This window comes from Podarcis raffonei, chromosome 6 (genome assembly GCF_027172205.1).
Source record: "Podarcis raffonei isolate rPodRaf1 chromosome 6, rPodRaf1.pri, whole genome shotgun sequence".
Taxonomy (NCBI): domain Eukaryota; kingdom Metazoa; phylum Chordata; class Lepidosauria; order Squamata; family Lacertidae; genus Podarcis; species Podarcis raffonei.
In genome coordinates, this window is record NC_070607.1 from 89,163,727 (window position 1) to 89,186,823 (window position 23,097).

The 23,097-nt window shown below is 41.7% G+C and overlaps 1 protein-coding gene across 4 annotated transcripts in view; it reads right to left on the minus strand.

Moving 5' to 3' along the window:
- Nucleotides 1-23,097, minus strand: part of TAF4 (TATA-box binding protein associated factor 4) — a 75,833-nt gene that overhangs the window by 19,140 nt on the left and 33,596 nt on the right. Inside the window, exons 3-10 of one of the 4 annotated variants that reach the window (XM_053394426.1) lie at nt 12,222-12,400; nt 8,986-9,105; nt 7,834-7,953; nt 6,934-7,056; nt 4,608-4,697; nt 2,831-3,070; nt 604-751; nt 98-212 (exon numbers count right to left, since the gene is read on the minus strand). In XM_053394426.1, the coding sequence (XP_053250401.1) occupies nt 98-212; nt 604-751; nt 2,831-3,070; nt 4,608-4,697; nt 6,934-7,056; nt 7,834-7,953; nt 8,986-9,105; nt 12,222-12,400 (1,135 nt within the window). Of the gene's footprint in view, nt 1-97; nt 213-603; nt 752-2,827; nt 3,071-4,607; nt 4,698-6,933; nt 7,057-7,833; nt 7,954-8,985; nt 9,106-12,221; nt 12,401-23,097 lie in introns of all 4 variants that reach the window. The other 3 variants (XM_053394427.1, XM_053394425.1, XM_053394428.1) reach the window with 3 other exon arrangements.

Genomic DNA, 23,097 nt, shown 5'->3' on the forward strand with positions numbered 1-23,097 from the left:
CAAATACAAAGTATCTGCCGCAGGGACAGGTGTCATTTCCAGGATTGACACCCCCCCCCCTGCAAATCTCTTTGCACTAATGCACAGGATTACTTACCTAAAAGAACCTCCCCCAGGTTCTTTGAGTTTGTTTTTTTGAGCAGCAGCTGCTTGAGTTGAAAGTGTAGAAAGAGCTTTGGTTCCAGGTAATACTGTCTGTTTTACCACAGGGACTGCAAGGGGAGAAAATCAAGAAAAATGCTCTGTAATTCAGAATCCACATAAACACACCAAGACCAGCAGAATGGTGCAAAGTCTTTACCTGAAGCAGAATTAAGAGGAGAGGGAGTTAAGCCTAGAGTATGCATAGTGTCCTGCCCCATGACCTGATAAATCTGCTACCTGAGATGCTAGCTCAGAAAGAATGAATATTTCCTGTGCAGGTTTTCTGACTTTCAAGAATCCGATAAAAAAACTTCTCCAAAACAAGCATGTACCATTAAGGGGCCCCGTGACTGAAAACATTATTTTCCAAGTGCAATGTTATGACACTGCATCAGATGGCTGGTTTTTTAAATTAAAAAAATCCCATTACAATAAACAACAAGAATGCTTCTCTCTTACCTGTCTGAAGTGGGTTTAGCTGAATTTGTTGAGGAGCAGTAAGCATAATACGGTTGTGCGGTGGCCGCAAGGCTACCATAGGGGTCTGTGTCAATGTCACCTGTGGTGGCCTGATCAACGTGCCTGGCTTTTGAGACTGCTGAATAACCTGAAAACATTTGAAGAGACATTCATTTCAATAAACCAGCTAAGAAGAAGAAAGCCTAGGTGCACTTTTTTTATAACATGAATACAAAGCTGAAAATGAATGAATTGCAGCTAAAATATTATGTTCACTTTTCACATGGTCTCGTCCTTCCCCTGCCCACCCTCTTAATATTCTTAAGAGGGTCTCTTCTCCAGCCTTCAGATATTAGATATTAGCTGGAAGCGGGGAGGCAGAAAAGGGTCCTTTCCTTCCACTCTGCAGTTTTAATCTGAAATCTTAGGCGCAGTAGTGCACCCTGAACTCAGAAATTGCTCGTGCTAATTAAATTCCCTGTCGCAAAATGAGCCTAGAACAACAGGAGTTTCGAACACTGACCTTGAACTTCTTGGAGGAAAAGGTGGCAGAGAAGCATAAGAAATGAATAAAAAGTTTGAGAGTAGTTGCAGTTGACTAAGAATGCCAATGCAACTGACAGCTTTTGGAACCCTTTAACCAGGACTTTTTTTCAGCAGGAACTCACTGGAACTCAGCTCCAGCACATCCCAGGTGGGCGCCATTGCCGTTATAAGAGAACACGGAAGACATTAAGGGTGAGTTCTGGCACCTCTTTTTCTAGAAAAATAGCACTGCCTTTAACCATGCCGCTAGTCTCTCAAATTAAAGCAGGCCATATGTGAAAAGGGTATTTTCCACATCAACCTAATACGGTCTAGAGATGCATTATAAAAGATTTGCCTGGAGAGGCCCCTTGTTTTATATACAACCACTACAGCCCTGTCCAAAGTTTTTCAAAAATGAACACCATTCCATTTTTAGTGGGTGATGTTGCTCTGCCAGACTTTGGGGTACAAGGTTGTCAGAAGCCTCCCCCCATTTAATGCATAATTTAGATACACCTTGTGGATCATGAGTGTATCTTGCCATAAAGCCCCATTCCCCTGCAGTACAGCAGCAGTGGGTTTAAGAGTAGCTCATCCTCACAGTTGCAAGTACAGAAAGAGAAACAGCTTAGTTCTTCAAGTAACTAAGAGCAGGAATGCTGACAGGCAAGTGCAGGTAGTCAAATCCAATTCAGGTTTGAATCTTTAGACACTAGCAAAATCAAACTAAAGAATACTGTCTTATTTTTAAATGACAACAGAACCTCTTTCGGAGAGGTTATCAGTGCACATATGCAACTGCCTTGCCATTCATTTAGCGTGTGGTTTGGTCTCTTATCAGTAGCCAGCCTAATGCTCCTAGGAACCTTGCAATCATGGTACAATGGATATGGCTATCCCCTAATACTTGCCCCTAGCCTCTGGCAAATCATTTGTATGCTGATTCTGAACATGCAAGTTTTAACTGTCGTTGTTCGAAGAACTTTTCTCCATGAACTTTTAAAAGCTACCTGCTGCTACTGGCTATCTTGCAGAAATGTATCCAAGATGTTGCTTTTGGCCTATGCGAAGCAGTACCTCCCTTTAATTTCTTCTGTACCTACTGCCAATAAACTCTTCGTTTTAAGAGAGGCTGTGATGGCAACAACACACAGCGACTGCTAGAGTAAGGATAGAAGTTGTGTCATGCAGCTCAGGGCCAATGCACAAAGGTTTGTAATATATCCTTGATAGAGCTTTTCTTTATCAAGAAAAAGGAGGTATGGATAAAGGGCATGTGAAGCAGAGAAACAGCTTTGGGGGGTGGAAATCATCAACTCTTTTTACATCTACAGCTTTTCCATTCTGAATTGCTCTCTCCCCTCCTCCCTCCACACCAAAGCTACTTTTCCCCTGCAGCTGAAATCCAGCTGGGAGCAATTTGGAGCAGAAAAATGGGTAGGGAGAGGGGTCAAGCACACATCCATCCTCCTTTACATGCCCACCTCCTGAATATGCTTTTCCTGAGATGAAGGAAAAGGAGACCATTGACTACAGAGCAACACACATTTGTACCAACTGATAAACATGCATGAAATATCGACAAGATATCTGGTTTTACGTTCAGTTTATGCCCATTACTGACTGGCGTTAGGAAGGAAAGGATTCAGTTTTCTGGGAGGTAAAGTGTAGGATTGATTCATTTTGGTTTACACACCACCTGCGTGGGCTGCCCTTGTTTGCCAACCCCAACTTGCGTCGGCTGCGTTAGGCTGATGACCGGCTGCTGCAAGGTACTTGTGACGGTGGCAGGGGTCTTTCCTGCTGTACGCTGAACTGAGCTGCTCAGCATCACCGCTGTCAGGGCCGTCGTGGGCTGCGTCGTGGGCTGCTGCTGCTGGCTTTGCTGAATGAAAGCCGCCGAATCTGGAGTCAGCTGTCTCAAGGCAGGTAAGCTCCGCTATGGGAACAAAAGAGGAAGTGACGTCACACTGCTCTGTGGCAAGTGCTAATGCTTACACACCCCCCAAAAAATTTAGCATCAAGTTTCAGTTATCCCTAGAGGCATCAGAAATGTGCAGTAGTTTGTGGTGAGTGACACCCCCGTGAAGCATACTGCTAGACAAGGAACACAGTCAAGAACCATAAATTATCTCAAGCCTTGCTATCCAGAGATAAAAATCCCTATCAAACAAGGAATCTTAGGTTGTATTTGTAATACTTACTTGTCCAAAGGGGACAAACTTTCTCTGTGGAACAGTAAACTCTATACTCCAGCCAAGCGAACAACCTGGCTACAATATTTCACGAGAGGGGCAAATCAATAGCCCAAAACTGCGTCGGCTTTCCCTTCCAATTCATTTCAATTACTGAATTGACCACAGTGACGCCCCCATTTGCAGGGACAAGTGGGGGTAGATACTGACCCATCTTGCAAAGTTGTTGTAAAGATGCTTGTGCAGCCGGTGAGAAGCGCTAAAGGCAACTTAGAGTTGTGCGTACCTCTTAATACCCTGGGATGAAAATAGTACTTGGGAATCTGCCTCAAAGCAGGGGAAAGCCCATCCTTGAAGAGGAAATAAAATCTGCAGTCTGCAACTCTTGACTGCACAGGCTTGACAGGAATGCTCAAAGCACTGACGTCTGAGACAAGGAGGGCCTCATGAGTGCAAAATCTGACATTTCTGTGCAGATCCCCTAAGACGGACTGGAAATACTGTGGATTTTACCACATTATCAGCTGGAACCAAACAAAAATGCAGAGTATACTGCATTATTATTATTATTATTATTATTATTATTATTATTATTATTATTATTTTATTTGTACCCTGCCCATCTGACTTGGTTGCCAACAGTATGGAGCTGGCTAATATTTAACCAACGGAACTGGCTCATAGAATTCTTATTCTTCCTATTATTATTACTAATTATTGTTGTTGTTGTTGTTGTTAAAATTTGTATACCGCCCTTCATCCGCAGATCCCAAGGCGGTTCACAACATACCCAGGGCATTTCACAATAATTGCTAGTTGGAAATCAGAACAAGTGATATAATATCAAGCTTGAAAATGCACTTTTGCATACACCTTGCACACACAATACAACATGACTTGGGATTCACACACGTTAAATTCCTATAGTTCCTCCATATACACCTTTTTTAGGAGGAAGAGATGCTGAGAGCAAGAATGCATGTGTATACCCAGGATCACACATCATCTACCAGATTTCCAGCAGTGATTGTGTGAACACAGTATTCAATATTCTGCATACAGAATATTGTCACAGCTGCACTCTATTGTTTTTACATCAAGAAAACTCCCCTGTGATTCCTTTTATGAAGGAACAGAAATAGATTTTTTTGTTCTTGTAGTCAGTCATCTTTATTACTTTAATTTGGTACCAATTTTTAACAGTGTTTCCCGCTTCTTTACTGAGAAGGGCAAGAGGCTTCTCTGCCAAGTGATGCAACTAGAATGGAGAGAGGTTGTTACCTTTAAGAAAGGCACAAGGTAAGGTTGAGGTGAAGAATTAAGTTCCCGGTACAGTCTGCTGGTGAAATCTTCTGCTTCAATTTTTCCATCCTGATGAATAAAATTCAGATTCAGATTTTCCAGATAATGAATTTCAGATATTAAGCCCTCAACCATTTAAGTGTATAAGAAGGACATATCTTCTTAACAAGATACAGTTGTACCTTGGTTGCCAAATGCCTTAGTACTCGGACGTTTTGGCTTCAGAACGCCACAAACCTGGAAGGGAGTGTTCCAGTTTGCGAACGTTTTTTGGAAGTTGAATGTCCGACACGGCTTCCAATTGAGTGCAGGAAGCTCCTGCAGCCAATCGGAAGCCACACCTTGGTTTCTGAACCATTCTGGGAGTCGAATGGACTCCCAGAACGGATAAAGTTTGACAACCAAGGTACCACTGTCCTTAACTGGGGAAATTTATTTAAGTCATTTTGCAAGAAGAATGCTACATATTCATCCAACATAAAAATACAAATAACACATCTGCTAGCAAGTTCAGTTTAAATACATTTTTAATACACTTGAACTGGTCTTATTTTCTATGCTCATAAGCAGAATGCTAATAATTTCAAAAAGTCACAAAAAAAGTGTATGTTTACATCAAATGGTAGAGTTGTTATTTTGACTGGATTGTTTTTGATTCCTCTGCTTTTTCAATACTGTGGTTTTTCAATACTGGACAGCAATGAGAACATCCATATGGCTGAAGCCTTCTATGGTTTTCATTTCACATGAATGAACTCTGTCTTGTTAGGGTGTAATCTTGCCTAAGTTTTGTTATTCCATACACATGTGACTGTTGTAATAAAAAAAAGTTGGGGTGGGGAGGAAAAGTCCCATATTTTCATTTTAAGCAGTCAATCTTTTTAATGTTTTGAAATTATTTCCTTAATTCACCTTAAAAAAAGATGACATGTTTTAAATGAATGTATAGCAATAAGACACTGGAAAATTATGACAGGTTGCTGTGGAGAAGCAGGTTATTTCTCTGTAGCTTTCCCTGCTCATTGGCCTTATATCTAAAAACAGATGTTCTGAGTCGCATCCATAACAACTTGTACATTACTTCAGAATTTGCTCTTCGGATTTTACAACAGGGGTAGCTAACCTGTGGTCCTCAGGTGTTGCTGAACTCCCAAGTCTGATCAGACCCTGCCAGAATGGCAAAAAGTCAAGGATGAGTTGGGAGTACGGCAGCATCCAAGTTTCGGTAGAGTATGAGACTCTTAATCTCAGGGTCATGGCTTTGAGCCCTACATTGGGCTAAAAGATTCTTACATCGCAAGGGGTTGGACTAGATGACTCTCACTGTCCCTTTCAACTCTACAATTCTATGCTTGTATGCTATGCTTCTAAAAGGATTAACCCTTTTCTTCTTAAGCAAAAGGAGTAAACACATGAAAAGTATCTTGTTATGTCTACTGCTTCTCAAATCTTTGTTTTGCCTAACAGTATTGAAAGTCAACATTTTACCCTCTTATTTTCAAACTACGTTTCATAACCGTATATTTGTGGCCTGGTTCAGACAATCCAGAGGACTGGAGATGAGATACGGCAAGACTCATTGCTCCCAAGGCCTCCACAGAATCATAGAATCATAGAGTTGGAATAGACCACAAGGGCCATCGAGTCCAACCCCCTGCCAAGCAGGAAACACCACCCCCATCTTCTCCTTCATACAGGCAAGGAGGAAAGTGGAAGTTTTGCTTTAGAACAAACTGCGGTTCTGTGCCGCACCTCAACTCAAGGAACAGTAGTTTGTTCCAACCGAAGTTGTTAAAAACAAATGATTAAACCAGGAGTCAGAAACTCGCGGCTCCGGAGCCGCATGTGGCTCTTTTACACCTTTGCTGCGGCTCTGGGGCGGATACTAGCGAGGGGAGGAGGCGCATTGTGCGCCCTGACACTCCCCACTGTGGCAGGCGCTGTACTGGCTGTGACGTCGCATGGGGGCGGTCCGTGCGTTAGTCACGCACCGTCCCGACGTCACCTTCCCGCCTGCTGTTTTTTTTTCTTCGGAAACGGGTCCAAGTGGCTCTTTTTGTCTTAAAGGTTGCAGATCCCTGGATTAAACTATGGTTTCAGATCCTGACTTATTAACTGATTTTAGTTAAAACAAACCACTGTTCCTTGTGTTTTAGACAACATGTGAACTGCGGTTTATTTTAAATCGGAAGCTTTTGTTCTCTTCCTCTTATATGCAAAGGCAAAGGAGAGGGGAGAGACTCATTCTTAGTCACCCAAGTTATGTTTCAGATGAGGATGTGAACTAAACCGGTGTCTGTCTTACCAGCAGGTGCTGAACTAGTTCTTTCACATTAGCGGCAGTCTCAGAAGACTGCTTTCCAGAAGAGGCCAGTTTTATTAGCGTGGAGAGAAAATTCTTGCATTTCTTCACATTTTCCATGGTTTCCTATTGGAGGGAAAGATAGAAAAGAAAGTGAGAAGGGAGAGGGTTTTTTTTTAAAAAAATGTATTTGAATTCAATCTGAACACTATAAGAATCCCTTTCAACCCTATCGATTGGCAACACTGCCATTCAAATTGTATTTGGCCAGGGGTGTGGATACTCTGTGCCCATGCATAAAAAACACATGATGTGATAATGGAAACATGCCAGATTCTCAAGGATCCTGGCTTCCTTGTTTTTGTCTTAAAGAAAGTTTATGGCCCTTGTTACTACAAATATGTTTCATGGCTTGTGGGGCAATGCCTGTTGAATCTTAGAAGCCAGAAGGAGAAGCTGAGCAAGTTTTCCACTATTGCTGTATTGTTATTAGATTTCAGTGTCCTGCCCAGTTCTTTGCCTCTCCCATCACCACTAGGAGTAGAATAAATTGTGCAAAGTAAGATCAAAATAAGCAAATTGCTTATATCATTTAATCCAGCTTTCCCCAACACAGAAATTAGGTTATTTTGGTGCAGAAACTTGTACTTATTTTGTTTTACAGCATGTGTGTGGCACAGTAAAGTTTACCATAATTCCCACAAACATTTACATAATCACAGCACATTCGCCTCACTTAGCAGTTTCATACCCATAAGGTACAAACTGGAGTGTCAATACTGTGCCAGCGAAGTAGTCAGTATGCCCTACACTGAGCACTTGGTGGTAAGTTAATGGGTTCCTCTCTTGGAAGCTGGCAAGATTTGGCTTTTGACTTGCAACAAACAGTCATTGGGAGCTTACTGTGGCCGCAGCTGAGGCTATTGCGGCTGCTTGCACCGCCCTTTGAGACGTTCCAGTCTGCACAGCAGTTGCTGTTCCTAATGCTGTCGTTTGTGCAGGATTACCCAGAACAATCTGAGGCTGCAAAGATACACAGATATTTGACAATTATACAGAGCTGCAAATGAAGGGAGGATGCATTTTATCAGACGCAATATCCTCCTTACAGTGATGTTAAAACAGGCTCCAAAAAAGAGACACATTTGCTCTGGCCACCTGTCTGGCGCAGTTAAATGAAACAACCACCAGGTGGCACAAAGCCCTATGCATTCAGAATTCAAGACACTGGAAGTTGATTAAACAAAGCATGTGTTTTTGGTGCAAAAGGTAGAAGGCGGCAGAACACAGGACCTATGAAACGGGCTACAGACCTTGTGGTGCAGCCAAATAAATCTATTTTACTTCTGCTTCTTAATAATCACTCCCAATTATTATAAGGGCACTGTGCATGCAGACAGAACAGGCATGAGCATAACAACTTGGGGGGGGGGGAACTATGGTTTGCATCCCACATCAGTCACACAGTCAACATATGTCAAGGAAGAATCGGTGCAAATCGAAACACACTGAAAAAATTGCACAGTTAAAAGCTGTTATCCAGGGGGAAATGTTTAGAAGCTTAGTCACTGAAAGAGAAACTCTTTGCCGGTTCCACCTATCCGCTGACTCCCAAAAGTCTAAAGTAGCTGGAATAACTATCCACAAGTACTAATCTGGACCACCTGTAACATAATTTAAGAGGTGTAAAGAATCTTTAGCGATGCTATACTTGTGCAGCTCCTGCAGAAAGTCCACACCCCTTCTGAATTAAGACACTTTACCATTTGAATGCACCAGCTTTTTAAACCTCAGTAAGGGCTGGACTATTCAGAAATTTCTGTTTGCACTTATTATTGTACTTACTCTTCCTTTACAAGCTACACGTAAGCCCCACTGTGCTTGATGGAGTTCACTCACCTACTTGGGAGAATGCCCCACTGGCCCCCAGTGTGACTTAGTTTTACATCTCTATCATCTATTCTCATATAAATGAACGGCGTCCAAACAGCACCCTGGTTCTCAGCCAATGTTCTGTTTTAGGATTAGCCGGCAAACGTGTGCTGGCAACCTTACCTGAACTACAGGGGGCCGCTGTAGCGTTGTCGTGGGCTGTACAGTTGTCTGTGCCTGAGACACTTGCTTGATTATAGTGGTTGGAGCCACTTGCCGCGCAATGATAGGCGTTCCAGGAGCCTGCAAAAAAGAATCCCAGGTACGTTCACAGAGAAGTAGCCACATATAGATAGATAGCATGCCCAGTTTAACCTAGAATCCAACCTAAGGTAAGTTGGGCTGAAATTTTAAGTCCCAGCACTTTCTGCAATTCCGCATCCTTTAAAGCAAATCCACACCCAGTACTTAGTCCTGAATAGTTATAGCTTTGAGTTGTTTCAACTGCACATCTTCATAACTTTGGATCTAGTCTAGATTTTTCATGGGGGGGGGGGGTTGTTTGTTTTTTTAAACCAACAGGTTTATAACCCACTAGGGCTGGACGATATCTGGTTTTCAACATTGTGATATATCACCAGCTAATCATCATATATATCACAATGTCTGAAATAAGGATAGAGCTATGTAGAGGCGTTGACTGGCTTCATGGTTTTCCCCACATTGTGATTTCTGTATAGCACACGAGTACGAATGCGCACACACACACACACACACACACACACACACACACACAACCAGTATAATGATATGGACTTCAAACCAGTTTTGGACAATGTTCTACATGATTCTGTGGGCTATAGGCCTGGAACCACAGAAAAGTCACAGGGCTTCTCTTACTATCTTGATCCCAACATTGATATGGCAAGTTAGATCTTCATCAAAAGTTACTGTGAAGATTAACAGAGTACAGGATGTAACTTCAGGGAAGTCTGAACTTGATAACTGGCATTATTCATTAGGCTATTTTATTATTAAAATTCCAAAAGCAATATGTCTCCAAGCCTCTAATAAAAAACCTTGAGATAAAGGCTGATTTTCTGCTGGAAAAAATCCTCCTTTAATCCTAATATTTGAAGCTGCAATGTATTAATTTATTATTTTTTAAAAAATAAAATAAAAAATAGCATGGTTATAATTCACTTGTCTGAATTTGCATAAAAATGTTATGGCTCTAAGACTAAATCAGCATTGTTCTAATAGGTATTAACTAAACAGTTGAGGTAGAATCAGAAAACATGAGCTGATTAATTATCCAAATCCAGACTTTCAGATCCTTAAAGTAGCCCCACCTCCCCATCCTTGCTTCAACTTTAAGTCCCTATCTATCCATCCCTAAACTATGGCCACATATCCAATATCCTTAATTATGGCCAAAGACTTTTAAATTATGACCCAGACTTTTAAATACTGCAATTGGAGTGGATTGTAAAAATGGAAATTAAGGCAAGCACACTTCTACAACTAAGAGCAGGTTAATTGAGGAATGTGAGTTTGCTAGCACAGAATCTGGATTTTAAAAAACCAGAGGTGAACAGAAATCATGCAACACTAAACTCAGGCCAGGGGTTTCAGCTTGCCTTAGAATACCCCAGATGGCACTCAGCACAAAATCCTGAAGCTCAGGGCCAAGCTAAGAATCACCAATGGGTTTTTGTTTTCTTTTACTGAAAGGCAGCTGTGGGGGGCAGCAGGTAGGGCTGCTTATTTTTGTAATTTATATCACAGCTAGCATTCCCAGAGCTGCTTACAAAACAATAAAAACAAAATCGTACAGAAGCACTGAATACAGCACAGAAAAAAAGATAAAACTCTGATCGGCGAAGATGCTGTGAAGGGAGCCTTCATGCTGCCTATCAGAGCAGCCTCCCAAGTCCTACTTGCGTGCAAGATGGAGCGGGACGGGGATCTCTGAGCTGTGAAGGCAGGCTTCACAGGAGGGGGCAGAGATCTCTCAGTTAGGCAAAGGGAAGCCTCCCTTCCCAGCTGAGGGATCCCTGCCCCCTCCTGCTTGCATGCAAGTAGGACTGGGAATGGGGCTGCTCCAATGGGAAGGGGGGCATTGCACTGCCCGAGCCTTGCTACCGCTCTCAGCCCTCCTTCTCCGCCTTCCATGCCTGACCCACCCCACACCGCTTCCCCACCACCACCACCAAAGAACCAACAACTCAGGGGCTGCCAGTGCTCATGGAGAAAGGAGATAGAAGCCTCGGAGGAAGGGGAAACGTGGCAGTTGAGGTCAAGGCAGGGGCCGCCCCTCTGTCACTGCCGTCGCTGCAGCATCCGGAACGTGTAGTAATTCATTAATTAATTAATTAAAGGGTCCCCAGATTCATTGGAAAAAATCTGGTAGCCTTAACCTAGGGGGCAATTCTGAGCAAAAAGCACAGTGGAGGGGAGAGGGTCAAGCACCTCTCTACCATTCATCCACTTCCAAATGCAACTTCCTACGGCCTTTTCTTTTTGTTTGAAAACCAAACAAAAGAAAGCGCATTGATAACACAGTTGCATGCAACACCCATGAAGCATCTAGCATCGGCCTCAGTCGGAGTCCTGAAGTCTCATGCTTGCTTCTGACCACAGTAGCCAATTATATTCATGCACATTTCATGTTCAGACCATTAACTTCCACATTATTTTTTTTAAAGGAGTGATTCGGAGGAGGAAATCAACAAACTGATCTCCATCTAACTACAGAAAAGTGGGTCAAGATCCAAGCACAAAGTCTGCAGTAGGCCTCAGATTTAATTTGCAAACAAATAAAGAAGGAAAGCAACATTGCTAGTCTTTAGGGTTCTACCTAGTGAAATTGTTTGCCGTAAACAAAGTTCTGGAGAGGAATTCCACTCGTAAGGCGCTGGGAGTTTTCATGACACGACTATGAGCCAGGAAATGCATGTCTCCAGATACACACTCTTTCCCCTTTCCTTTACGACTGGCTCACAGTATGAAAAGCTGAATGCAATACCGAGCTATGGAAACAATATTATGTATGCATGTTAAGCAAATCCTTGCAAATTTGCCACATTTGGATCATTCGCTTCAGCTATGAAATTTGAGATTTTGGGCCATGGAAACCTGGAGCGCTTTTAACACAGCGGGTGAAGCTCTAGGATGGGAAGGACTTTCAAAGGATATAACTAGGAGCTGCTTGTTTTCGGGAATAAAAGCTTCACTGGGAGACTGGTGGGTAAATGCGGGTCTCTCAGTGGACTGAGAATCCTGCCACCTAAAGTCAGCGCAGACATACTTTGCAGGAACGCAGAATACAATGCAGGACATGTCAAGGGTAAACACCTGGAGGCAGCCAGCTTGGATACCCTCAAATGTAAGGAAATTTAAGATTTTATTTTACTTACGTTTCTCAGTGAACTGACCTGCACAGTCGAGATCTGGACCGGAGAAGCACTGGTAGGGGTGGCAGGGCGAGGAGTCATGGTGGTTTGAGGCTGGGACTGCGCATGGGCCTGCATTTGCGCCAAAGCTTGTTGAGGGATCATCAGTAGCTGGCCATTCTCGCTACGCACAAGAACCATGCCTGAAAGGGAGGGAAGAAAGTGCCCATCAGGATTGCCTTGGGAAACAGGAAGTCATTCCACATGCGGGATCAATGAAGATGCAACTTGGGACATCGTTCAGTGAAAAGAGTTTCAATGAGATTCTGCAATTGTTTTCCCAGGATAGTTAAGCTCAAATTAACCAAAGAATATTTCTATTACCAGACTGCACAATGGGGGACATGGTCCAATGACACAGTACATGCCTTGCATGCAGAAGGGCCCAAATCCAATCCCCAGCCCCTTCACGTAGAGAGTCAAGAACCTCCCGAGGCAGATCCGTCCTCCGTGTATTATAAAAAGGAAACAACGCTTATTTGACCCCAGATATTTGACACAGAGGGGGAAATCTACAGATACAGTCCAAAAGACGCACAGGGAGTTTTGTATGTATGGGAGAATTTTAAAAAGCAAGTGGTCTTCACTGACCTGGTCAAAAAGATCTTGTCATCCAGAGGAGCCCTGGCTGCCTAGATAAAACACTGTAGCCCCACCTACCCTTACCTGGGAGTAAGGCCCACTGAACTCAGTGTGGCTGTCTTCTGAGTAGGCACTTAGTCACTGACTAGATGCAAGTCAACAGCACCAGATGACCATGCTCGGCTAGGCGCTGGGGTGGATTTCACCCCATGCCTTGCAGATCCAGGCCAACGCTGCCACCGGGCCCAGCACTAGCAGCAGCAACAGTGTGATTTCCTGCTAGCTCGCTTCTGACATTTTTTTTTAAAAAAACATACCACATTTGTATACCACTCTTCCTCCAAGGAGCACAAGTGTACATGGGTGCTGTCTCATTTTAACAAGAGGTAGTCTAGGCTGAGATACAATGAATGTCTCAGAAGTTCCCTAGAGTGTTTCAGAAGATCTGAATGCAGGTCTCCCCAGTCCAAGTCTAGCATTCTGTTTAGGAGACTGTGTGAGTTTTCATACTTATGTAGTTACTTGTCTAGAAAAGCCATTGAGCTTCTCCCCTGTAACTCACTTGTGAAAACAACAGAAGGAAAAAGCTACTATTAAATTCAATCTCTATTAGGGCAGCCTTAAAAGCCACCAACCAATTAAACAGAGGTTTTCGTCAGAAAAGGGAACACAAATTGTCTAACTTCTAAATTAATTTCCCATAACAGATTTAGTCACAAAAGTGGTTATAAAAACCATAACTGGCCTCCAGTGCATCTGTAACAGACGGCGCAGTGCTGAATTACATCCCAAAAGAAAAATAAAAAGGACGAGGCAAATAAAGCTGCCGTTCCCTGCTTAACCACACATATCTACACTCTTAACCTGCTGTAACAGCTACAGTACGGAAAGGGCTGAAAACAAAACTCACACCTGTTCTCAGTTCTTTTGGGCAGAACTAGGATGTAACAAATCCAACACAGTTAGTGAAGCATCCATTCACTGAAACTCATCTAAAGAAATACGTCACGCTCCGTTCACACATAATAATTGGAGCAAGTGATGAGCATGCATGTCTGAACTAGCCCTATTTAAAAGACAGAATTTGCACATCACCTCAGAAAACAAGGCAAAATTTCTATGGAGCCAGTTCACACATTCAGCCACAAATAATCAAGTGCAGAGTAATAAACCAGTGTCTAAGCATGCCTGCACAAACACGCTCAGCGTGGCTGCGAAGAAGGATGGCTTGTGCTGTTGACAAGCGTTATCTACATCGAAGGGAGAAACAAGATATCTGACAAAGAATATATCACAAGGCTCTCCAATTTCACTTTTTAAAAGCATTTTTAACCTAACGTATTAAAGAGAGGAGTTCTCCCTGCTTCTCCCTCTTGCTTAAATGCTCCCTTGCACTTAAAGGATCAGGGCTCATCCTTCTGTGTGCCCAACCAAAGGATCTCAGGCACTAAAGGAAGGTGGAAGTCTCTGGAGAGCTTCCATCAGCCCAAACCGCCAGTTCAGGGTTAGATGGAGGACAAAGATAACGCAATACAGGGTAGTTTTATGCTATCTTCTATGGGGCCTGGAGAGTCTCTACAATAATCAGCACAGCCAATAGCAATATCCATCAAAAGTCACAGAAAGAACACCACCCAACTAAAAAAGCAGAGAGCCTCTCCTTTATCTCTGACCACAGGAAGTTGCCCAAATTTTAAAAGTCTAACATTACTTTCTAGGTGTAACCAAGCTCAGGGTAAGTTGCCTAACTTGTTATTATTATTCATCTTTATTGTGGCTCTGACCATGTGATGCCCCTCTTTAAACCCCTACACTACTCTTCAGTCCACTCAAAAATCCTGAAGAAGCATCTCATTCTTACCTGCCTCTTCTCCCCATGACCTTCAGCCATTCAAAAGTCTCTTTCTCCCTCAAATAACTCCCGATTTTTTACCTTTGCTGCTTTTAGATCTAAAACTGCCTCCCAGAATGCCTTCGAATAGCCACCTCCTTTACCTCTTTCAAGCCCCTTTAAAACTCGGCTTTTCGAAGAAGCCTGCGGAACACCTCCATATTCTTGATGTAGAAGAACGTAAGAGCCCTGCTAGGTGAAACCAAAGACCTATCTGGTCCAGCTTGTTACTTTCCATAGTGGCTAGGAAGGTGCCCAGGGGGCTAGGTCGCCCGAAGTGCTGCTCAGCGCTGTATAGACCTATAAGATCACTCAGGTGGTCTGGGAAATTTTAGTTACGGCACTACAGAATATCACAGGGTGATGACCCAGAAAGGGACGTTCCTAGCGTTTCTGTAACGGAAGTCTGCATTTTGTTCCAGGCTGTTTCAATCTTATTGTTTAAATTATGGTTTACGTTTTGTGTAGATTGCAGCCCTGGACTTTCAAGTGAGGAGCAGATTATAAATAAACGTATTTAAGCAGCCTCCTGGTAGCCAGACGGGCAACAAGGATTTTCATCATGCAGGCAAGTGAGTGGGCTGGAGTGCTTCCTCCCACCTCTGTGCTCAGCATAAAAACCAAGTGATGTGCAAGATTCCCACTGCCCGTTCCACAGCGTAGAAAGGGGATGGGCTGCTGCAGGAACAACATGGATCTCTATCCTTCCTCTGCTAACTATCAGGAGGCTAGTGAAAAAACTTCGCAGGCTAGTATGTTTGGTGGACTCATTTACAAGGCAAACTTTCTAGGGAAAACTATGCTCCCACATTCCTGAATAAGGTCTTAATCAGAACGTGTTGAGTGTTATTATTATCCGTATCATCCCCCAGTACCATCCAGAGGCATTGCTTCTTTCTTTGGCTGTTTAGTGTGGCTCCTTCATTTTTCTTTCAAGGGGGCAAATTGAAATTTTATACTGGGTTTTCTTCCCTTACTGGATTATCCACGGATTGGGAAATCTGATTTTAGCAGAGGTAAAGTATGGGTTGACACTTGAATGAGGACCTTGCGTGGACACAGGGGAAAATAAATAAATAAGCAGTTTCAAATCCACAATAAACTCCAGTGTGGATGAGTCCCAATTGTTCTTAATTTGCATAATGTATACATGTCACATAATTCGGGTTTTCTTGGAACATGATTCTTATTTTGTGCTTGAATGACTAAATACAGTGATGCCTCGGTTTTCGAACATAATCCATTCCAGAAGACCATTCGAGGTCTGAAACGTTTGAAAACTGACAACTCAATAAGGAAGCCCCAATACAGAAAACTCAATACAGAAGCTGTGTGTCATGTTCGACTTCCGAGGCGTGTTCGAAAACCGAAGCATTTACTGTTCTTCTCCCATTTTCTTTAAATTTGAGTCCCCCAAAAGAGGGGTCATCTTATACACGGGGGCGTGTTATACACAGAAAAATACAGTACTTCCAGGTTTATGGCGTTCGAAAACCGAAACGTCCGTCAACGGAGATGTTCGAAAGCGAGGTACCACTGTACGTCTTTCTCCTAAATCCTACCCACCTGCTTCTAGATTCTGGCAGCACCCACATCATTTAACCATAAATCTTCTCCATTCATACCTAGACATACACCCCAGCCCTGAAAGTAATTTAGCTAATGATGTCTAGCCCATTCCACTCGTCAAAAATACTCGTCAAAATTCAACACCTGCCTTAGCTAACAAAAAATCTCCAGGATATTAGCTCATCCATTGATCAGAGGCTGTTCATTGGTAACAATTAGGAAGAAAAGTGGCATTAATCATTCCATCTGAGTCAATATTCTGAAACTGGTAGCCATGCATTGGTAAAGGGAGGTTTCAAATTTGTATTAGCCTTCACATGTCAGCAAAAAAAGCCATCAGCTCCATCAGTTTCACAGACTATACAGAAACATTAGCTATGTTCCTTGCAGATAGTCTGATAAAGTTGAAATGTTTGAACAGCAGCCTTAAGCATCTTCCACTAATTTAGGGCTAAGCAACATACTTGGCACGAGCATCACGTTCCCCCCTCACCTCATGACATGCAATTAACATACTGAGCTCAACATGCTGAATCACTGCAAATGAAGCAAGTTCACTAATAATGGGATGTTTTACTATAACATCTATTGAGTAAGTGTAATGTACAAATACTACAGATGGCCTACTTGAAACTCAGGGAAACATTATAGAAACGAATATTTGAAAAATATCAGATGGAGGATTCATATTACTTTCTCTTCAAGCCCTAAGCATTTAGAATATGCCAACAATGCATAGTATATCTTTGGGGATATCTCTGCAACCATGAGGGCTTGATTTAAAAAAAGAATGACAGAAAGAAAGCTCCAATGGGAATAATTTTCAACAAGCATGTGTTCCATGCAAAAGTAGTTATAAAGGAAGATATTTGGCCAGTGAATGACCTTCCCCCTAACTCTTTTCTGGGATAATTCTGAAATCTTCAAGACTGGTAATTGACAATAAAATTCTACTGTGGTCAATAGAGTTGGCTCCCATGTAAGTGTGCATAAGATTGCATCCTTAATATACTGGATTTTCTGGAATATGCTTACCAGAATCTTTAGAAAAAGGAAGGAAAGAAAACTGAACCACAGCCAGGTTTAATTGGTAACAAATATCATTTTGTTTTTCTCTCTAATCATGATACAATATGCATACACTGCAGCTTTCTCAGCAAAAATCAAAATTGCCCTCTTTTAATTAGTAATTATAAGTCACAAAGGGTATGAACCAGGCAAAGTTAACCACTTTTAAGTCACACTGGTCTCGATGTAAAAATGCTTAAATGAATCCCACTGAAATCTATGGGATTTGGAAGTGCTGAACTTTTCCTGGATTCTGCTCCTCGAGTACAACAAATCACATGCGTTAACTATAAAAACTTTAGCGCCCCCTGCCATCCCCAGAATTTGATGTTTTTATTCCAACATATAAATATGACACAGTCAGCAAACAAACACTTTTTGCCCATTTCTCTGTCATATTCTTGCCTTCATTAAGCCTAAAACGAAACACTGAATCAGCACAGATATTCAGCATACTCAAAAATGGAAAACAAACACCTGCTGCTCTGGAAAATGCATATCAAGTGGCACTTTAAAAACAAACAAAAAAAAAACTGTCACCAATGCTAAGACTTCAGAGAGGAATTAGCAATTCTCCCAAAGTGAAATTGGCAGGGCTAGAGGAAAACACAAATGCCTCCAGTTAGAAAGTGTAGTAACATATAGTAAAATACAGTACATGTCTAGGACATATAAAATCAATGCAGAGTCTTCAGGGTTCAGCAGCTCTCCTAGAGTGATGTATTTTTCAAGCTTTCAAGCTTTCCGTGTCACCTTTTCTGCTCAGGATACCTTCACAAACTTGACCACAAACTTGACATGAGCCAACAGTGTGACGCGGCAGCTAAAAAAGCCAATGCAATTCTGGGCTGCATCAATAGGAGTATAGCATCTAGATCAAGGGAAGTAATAGTGCCACTGTATTCTGCTCTGGTCAGCCCTCACCTGGAGTACTGTGTCCAGTTCTGGGCACCACAGTTCAAGAAGGACACTGACAAACTGGAACGTGTCCAAGAGGAGGGCAACCAAAATGGTCAAAGGTCTGGAAACGATGCCTTATGAGGAACGGCTAAGGGAGCTGGGCATGTTTAGCCTGGAGAAGAGGAGGTTAAGGGGTGATATGATAGCCATGTTCAAATATATAAAAGGATGTCATATGGAGGAGGGAGAAAGGTTGTTTTCTGCTGCTCCAGAGAAGCGGACACGGAGCAATGGTTCCAAACTACAAGAAAGAAGATTCCACTGAAACATTAGGAAGAACTTCCTGACAGTAAGAGCTGTTCGACAGTGGAATTTGCTGCCAAGGAGTGTGGTGGAGTCTCCTTCTTTGGAGGTCTTTAAGCAGAGGCTTGACAACCATATATCAGGAGTGCTCTGATGGTGTTTCCTGCTTGGCAGGGGGTTGGACTCGATGGCCCTTGTGGTCTATTCCAACTCTATGATTCTATGATTCTATGATTCAGTGTCAGCAATGAAACTTCTCTACCTTGCAAAGAATTATGGGGCATATTCCAGTGCAGGCAGATTCACCCACTGCCTGGGACTCCTGGAGTTCACCATTGCCCTGCGTGAATTGAAACGCACCTTTAGCATTCTTGCCAAGATCAATAGCAGCAAACAAGGAAGCTTACCAAGATACCGTATTTTTTGCTCTATAAGACGCACCAGACCATAAGACGCACCTAGTTTTTGGAGGAGGAAAACAAGAAAAAAAAAATCTCAGAAGGCAGAACAACAAGAGGTATTGCTGCGCAGTGATCCCTCTTGCTGTTCTGGCTTCTGGGATAGCTGCGCAGCCTGCATTCGCTCCATAAGATGCACATACATTTCCCCTTACTTTTTAGGAGGGAAAAAGTGAGTTTTATAGAGCAAAAAATACGGTATCTTTTCACTGAAGAACCCCTGGATTCCCCAGAACAGAGTCTAAAAACTACTAGTTGAAAAAAAATTCACAACTAGAATATGCATATTCCAGGCCATGGGAAAAGGGCGTCAGATGCCTGCAACGGAGTACTGGGATGCACTAACAACTAATTTAATCCAGATTGTACTAAATCATTTAGGCCATGATTCTCAGCAAGCATACTGGGTAGTAAATTAACTCAGTGGAACTTACTTCTAAACAAACATGCTTAGGCCTGTACTGTAATAAAGATAGTGATGCTGCAATACTTATTTCAATTACTTAAATGCTTAAGAGTGCAATCCAAATTTACTGGTCATTTAACTAATGGATTTAAAATTTGTCTTTAATTTCAACATAGTGAGCAATTTTTCTTTGAAAACTGTTTCAAAGCTGCTACATGGTTCATCTGCATTGGAACACTGATGGAGAGGTAGTCATATATGGCAAAAATATCATATTGTATGTCAAAACAAAGCTCTTCCTGGACTGAATTAAGAGGAGGATATACATAAACTGGCATACACACCTTGATGTTATAAAATTACATTCATAACTTTAAGAATTACAGGACCCGCTACCCACTTCAAACAGTCCTATAGAAAATATTATAGAACATGAATTCAACATGATGTTAAATTTAAAGTGTTTGAAACTTCTTGTAAAGGATTGGCTGCTATTGCCATATAAGGATATGATACAAAACATTAAATTTCAAAGATAATAATCTACTTCAGAAGGAGGTTTGACTGTGGAAATCCTCCTCAAATAGCATTGCTGGTGCTTTTCTATTCTATTTACTTCTAAGCATTTATAAGCCACTTAATATTTCAAAAGACTCAAAGCTGTGTACAGTCTAAAAAAACCCCCAATAGTATATCATTAAAACATGAGAAACAAAAAAAACCACACAACCTAAAACCAATAAAAATATAAACACACATAAAAGCATATGGAAGTGGGGAGAAACAGAAATTCACAGGATTCAAATGTGTAAAACACGTAATGCCTTGTTAAAAAGATAATTCATCGCAAGACATCTGAAGCAACTGACAGTTGCTTCTTCATATATGGGCACTCCACAGAAAAGGGAGACAGAGAAAATGCCCATTTTCAGGTTACACTGCTTAAAAATCACTAGCATTCCTTACCAGTGATGATATGACACAGGAAATTGTCCCATGTTAGCCCCACAAGATGGGGGACAATTTACCATACAACCCCAACTCTACAATTCTATGATTCTATGATTTCTGAAGTGGAGAAGTCACCACAAAACTTCAAATTTTGCAGGGTAAAATGTTCTTGTGAATGTGCTCCCCATACTTGCTTGCATTGGACACTCTTCTTGTCCAATGTACTTGCTTGCATTGGACACTATTCCTCAAAAAGTAACATGCCAAGATGCTCCAAGCAGCTCTCCAAGCCTATCTTGCAACCCCAGAGGCTCCCATCACTGCAGTTCTGTATCTTTCTTTAATGCTCGCTGTGGCTGATGATGACATAGTCCCAAACTTAAAACATATGCCCCTATTAACAACTCTTGTTTTCTATGCAGCTGCAGATTGCTATATGCATTAGTACCCTGTTTTTCATGCAACTTTCACTCCCTAAGAGACATTAAATTAAATTCCAGCGTAAGATACAATATCTATGATGAAATTTGCAGCCTTGACATTCTGCCTTTTGAAGAGCACTGCACAACACAGAAGTTGGCATCTTCTGGTGCTCAAAATATCACTTGTTACATTTTGGGGAAGGGGGGTGATTTTGCCCATGAAGTACTTGGAAACAATCTTGATCACTGTAATCTCCATAACCACAATGGGAAGAAGGGTTAACAGCCAAGCCAATCGCAGGCATAAGGTTTCCAAATTTAGGATGGGCTCCAAGCGAAACAAAGAGCTAGTGGAGAGTTACAAGTAAAATAGGATCAAGGCAAAGAGTCACTGATGGGACAGGCTGGCTGACTTAAGGTTAGGGTAAGGTCAAACATAACCAGCCTGAATGATGCTGATGCATTTTACGTCCAGAAATTAGGAACAGGAGAAAGAGAGAAGGAAAGCACGTGGCATGCATATTTGTGGTTCGACAAGGTTAAAGCACACAAAGTATTTAAAAACCATATTGTCAGAAGATCATTGTTCAATGTCTGGATAAGATATAAAGATTTGTTGGAGAGCAAAACCCCAAGGTGGTTGTCGCCAATGGAAGCTAAGTCTCAGAAAAAGCTCAATATGGAGGCCAAATGGCCAAAATATTGGGAAATTCTGGAGCAAGAAGGTGACAAATTGAAATTGCAGAGTTTTGAGACATTAAAAGATAAAGTGCGAGATTGGCTTCATTATTACCAAATAAGAGAGGCCTATAATTTGGATAAAAAAATTGGCTTCCAGGTGGAGAAATCAAAATTGGAAACAGAATTGTTAGATCCAAAAACTAAGATTTTGTCAAAGATGTATAACTTGCTGTTAAAATGGAATACACAGGATGAAACGGTCAAATCAGCGATGATTAAATGAAGGCAGGACATAGGTCATAACATTATGTTTGCTGACTGGGAGCAGTTGTGGACCACCGGAATGAAGTTTGCGGCATGTAATGCCTTAAAGGAGAATATTATGAAAATGATCTACAGGTGGTACATGACCCCAGTTAAGCTTGCAAAAATTTATCACCTGCCTGACAATAAGTGTTGGAAATGTAAAGAAGCTGAGGGAACATTCTTTCATCTTTGGTGGACGTGCCCAAGGGTTAAGGCTTACTGGGAAATGATATATAATGAACTGAAGAAGGTACTTAAATTTACCGTTCCTAAGAAACCAGAGGCCTTCCTTTTGGGCATAGTCAGCCAATTGGTGCCAAAGAAAGACAGAACATTTTTTATGTACGCAACAACAGCAGCAAGAATACTTCTCGCTAAGTATTGGAAGACACAAGATCTACCCACCGTGGAAGAGTGGCAGATGCAAGTGATTGACTACATGGAGATGGCGGAAATGACTGGCAGAATCCGTGACCAGGGAGAAGAATTGATGGAAGAGGACTGGAAAAAGTTTAAGAACTATCTACAAAAATATTGTAAAATGTTTGAGTGTTAAAATGATGTGGGATGTGAAGGTAACATGGCATTTGGGATATGGTTAAAAGAGCTATGAAAAGAAGAATTTTAAAAAAAAGAGAAGGGGGGTATGACTAGAATAATATTATGTCAAAGTATATAAGGTGGAGTAAAGGATCAAGATAAGGGAAATTAGAGACATAATAAGTTGAAATATATAATTATAAACGAGGTTGGAAAAAGGGTTAGAATTTGCTGAAATTGACGGAATAAAGAGGAACACAAAAAAGGGAGATGAGAGGAGGTCAGGAAAGAGGGATATGGAATGTTGAAATTTAAAAGTGGAACTTTTTTTTCTTTTTTCTTTCATTTTTGTTAAGTGTGTATTTTTTGTCTGTTGTTATTGTTTTGTTATATGTGGTGTGATTTTTGGTTTTTTATGTTTTTAAAACTTTAATAAACATTTATTAAAAAAAGAGAGAGAGAAGGAAAGCACTACACACACAATATATGCACGTATATACACACACAAATCCCCCCTTACATAACATAGCAAGGAATTTATTAATTGCTACCAACATTGAGCACATGCAGATTCCTGCAGCAAATTACCAAACAGATCTAATGCACTCAACTAACTCACTAGGAGAAGTTGCTCAGATAACCATCACTGTTCATTTTTCAGAATTTTATTCGCCAAATCTGTATCCCTCTTCTTCTAAACTGCGTGGGCAGCTGACATGGGGCGTTCATTTCACTTTCACCACAAGCCCGTAAGGTAAGTGGG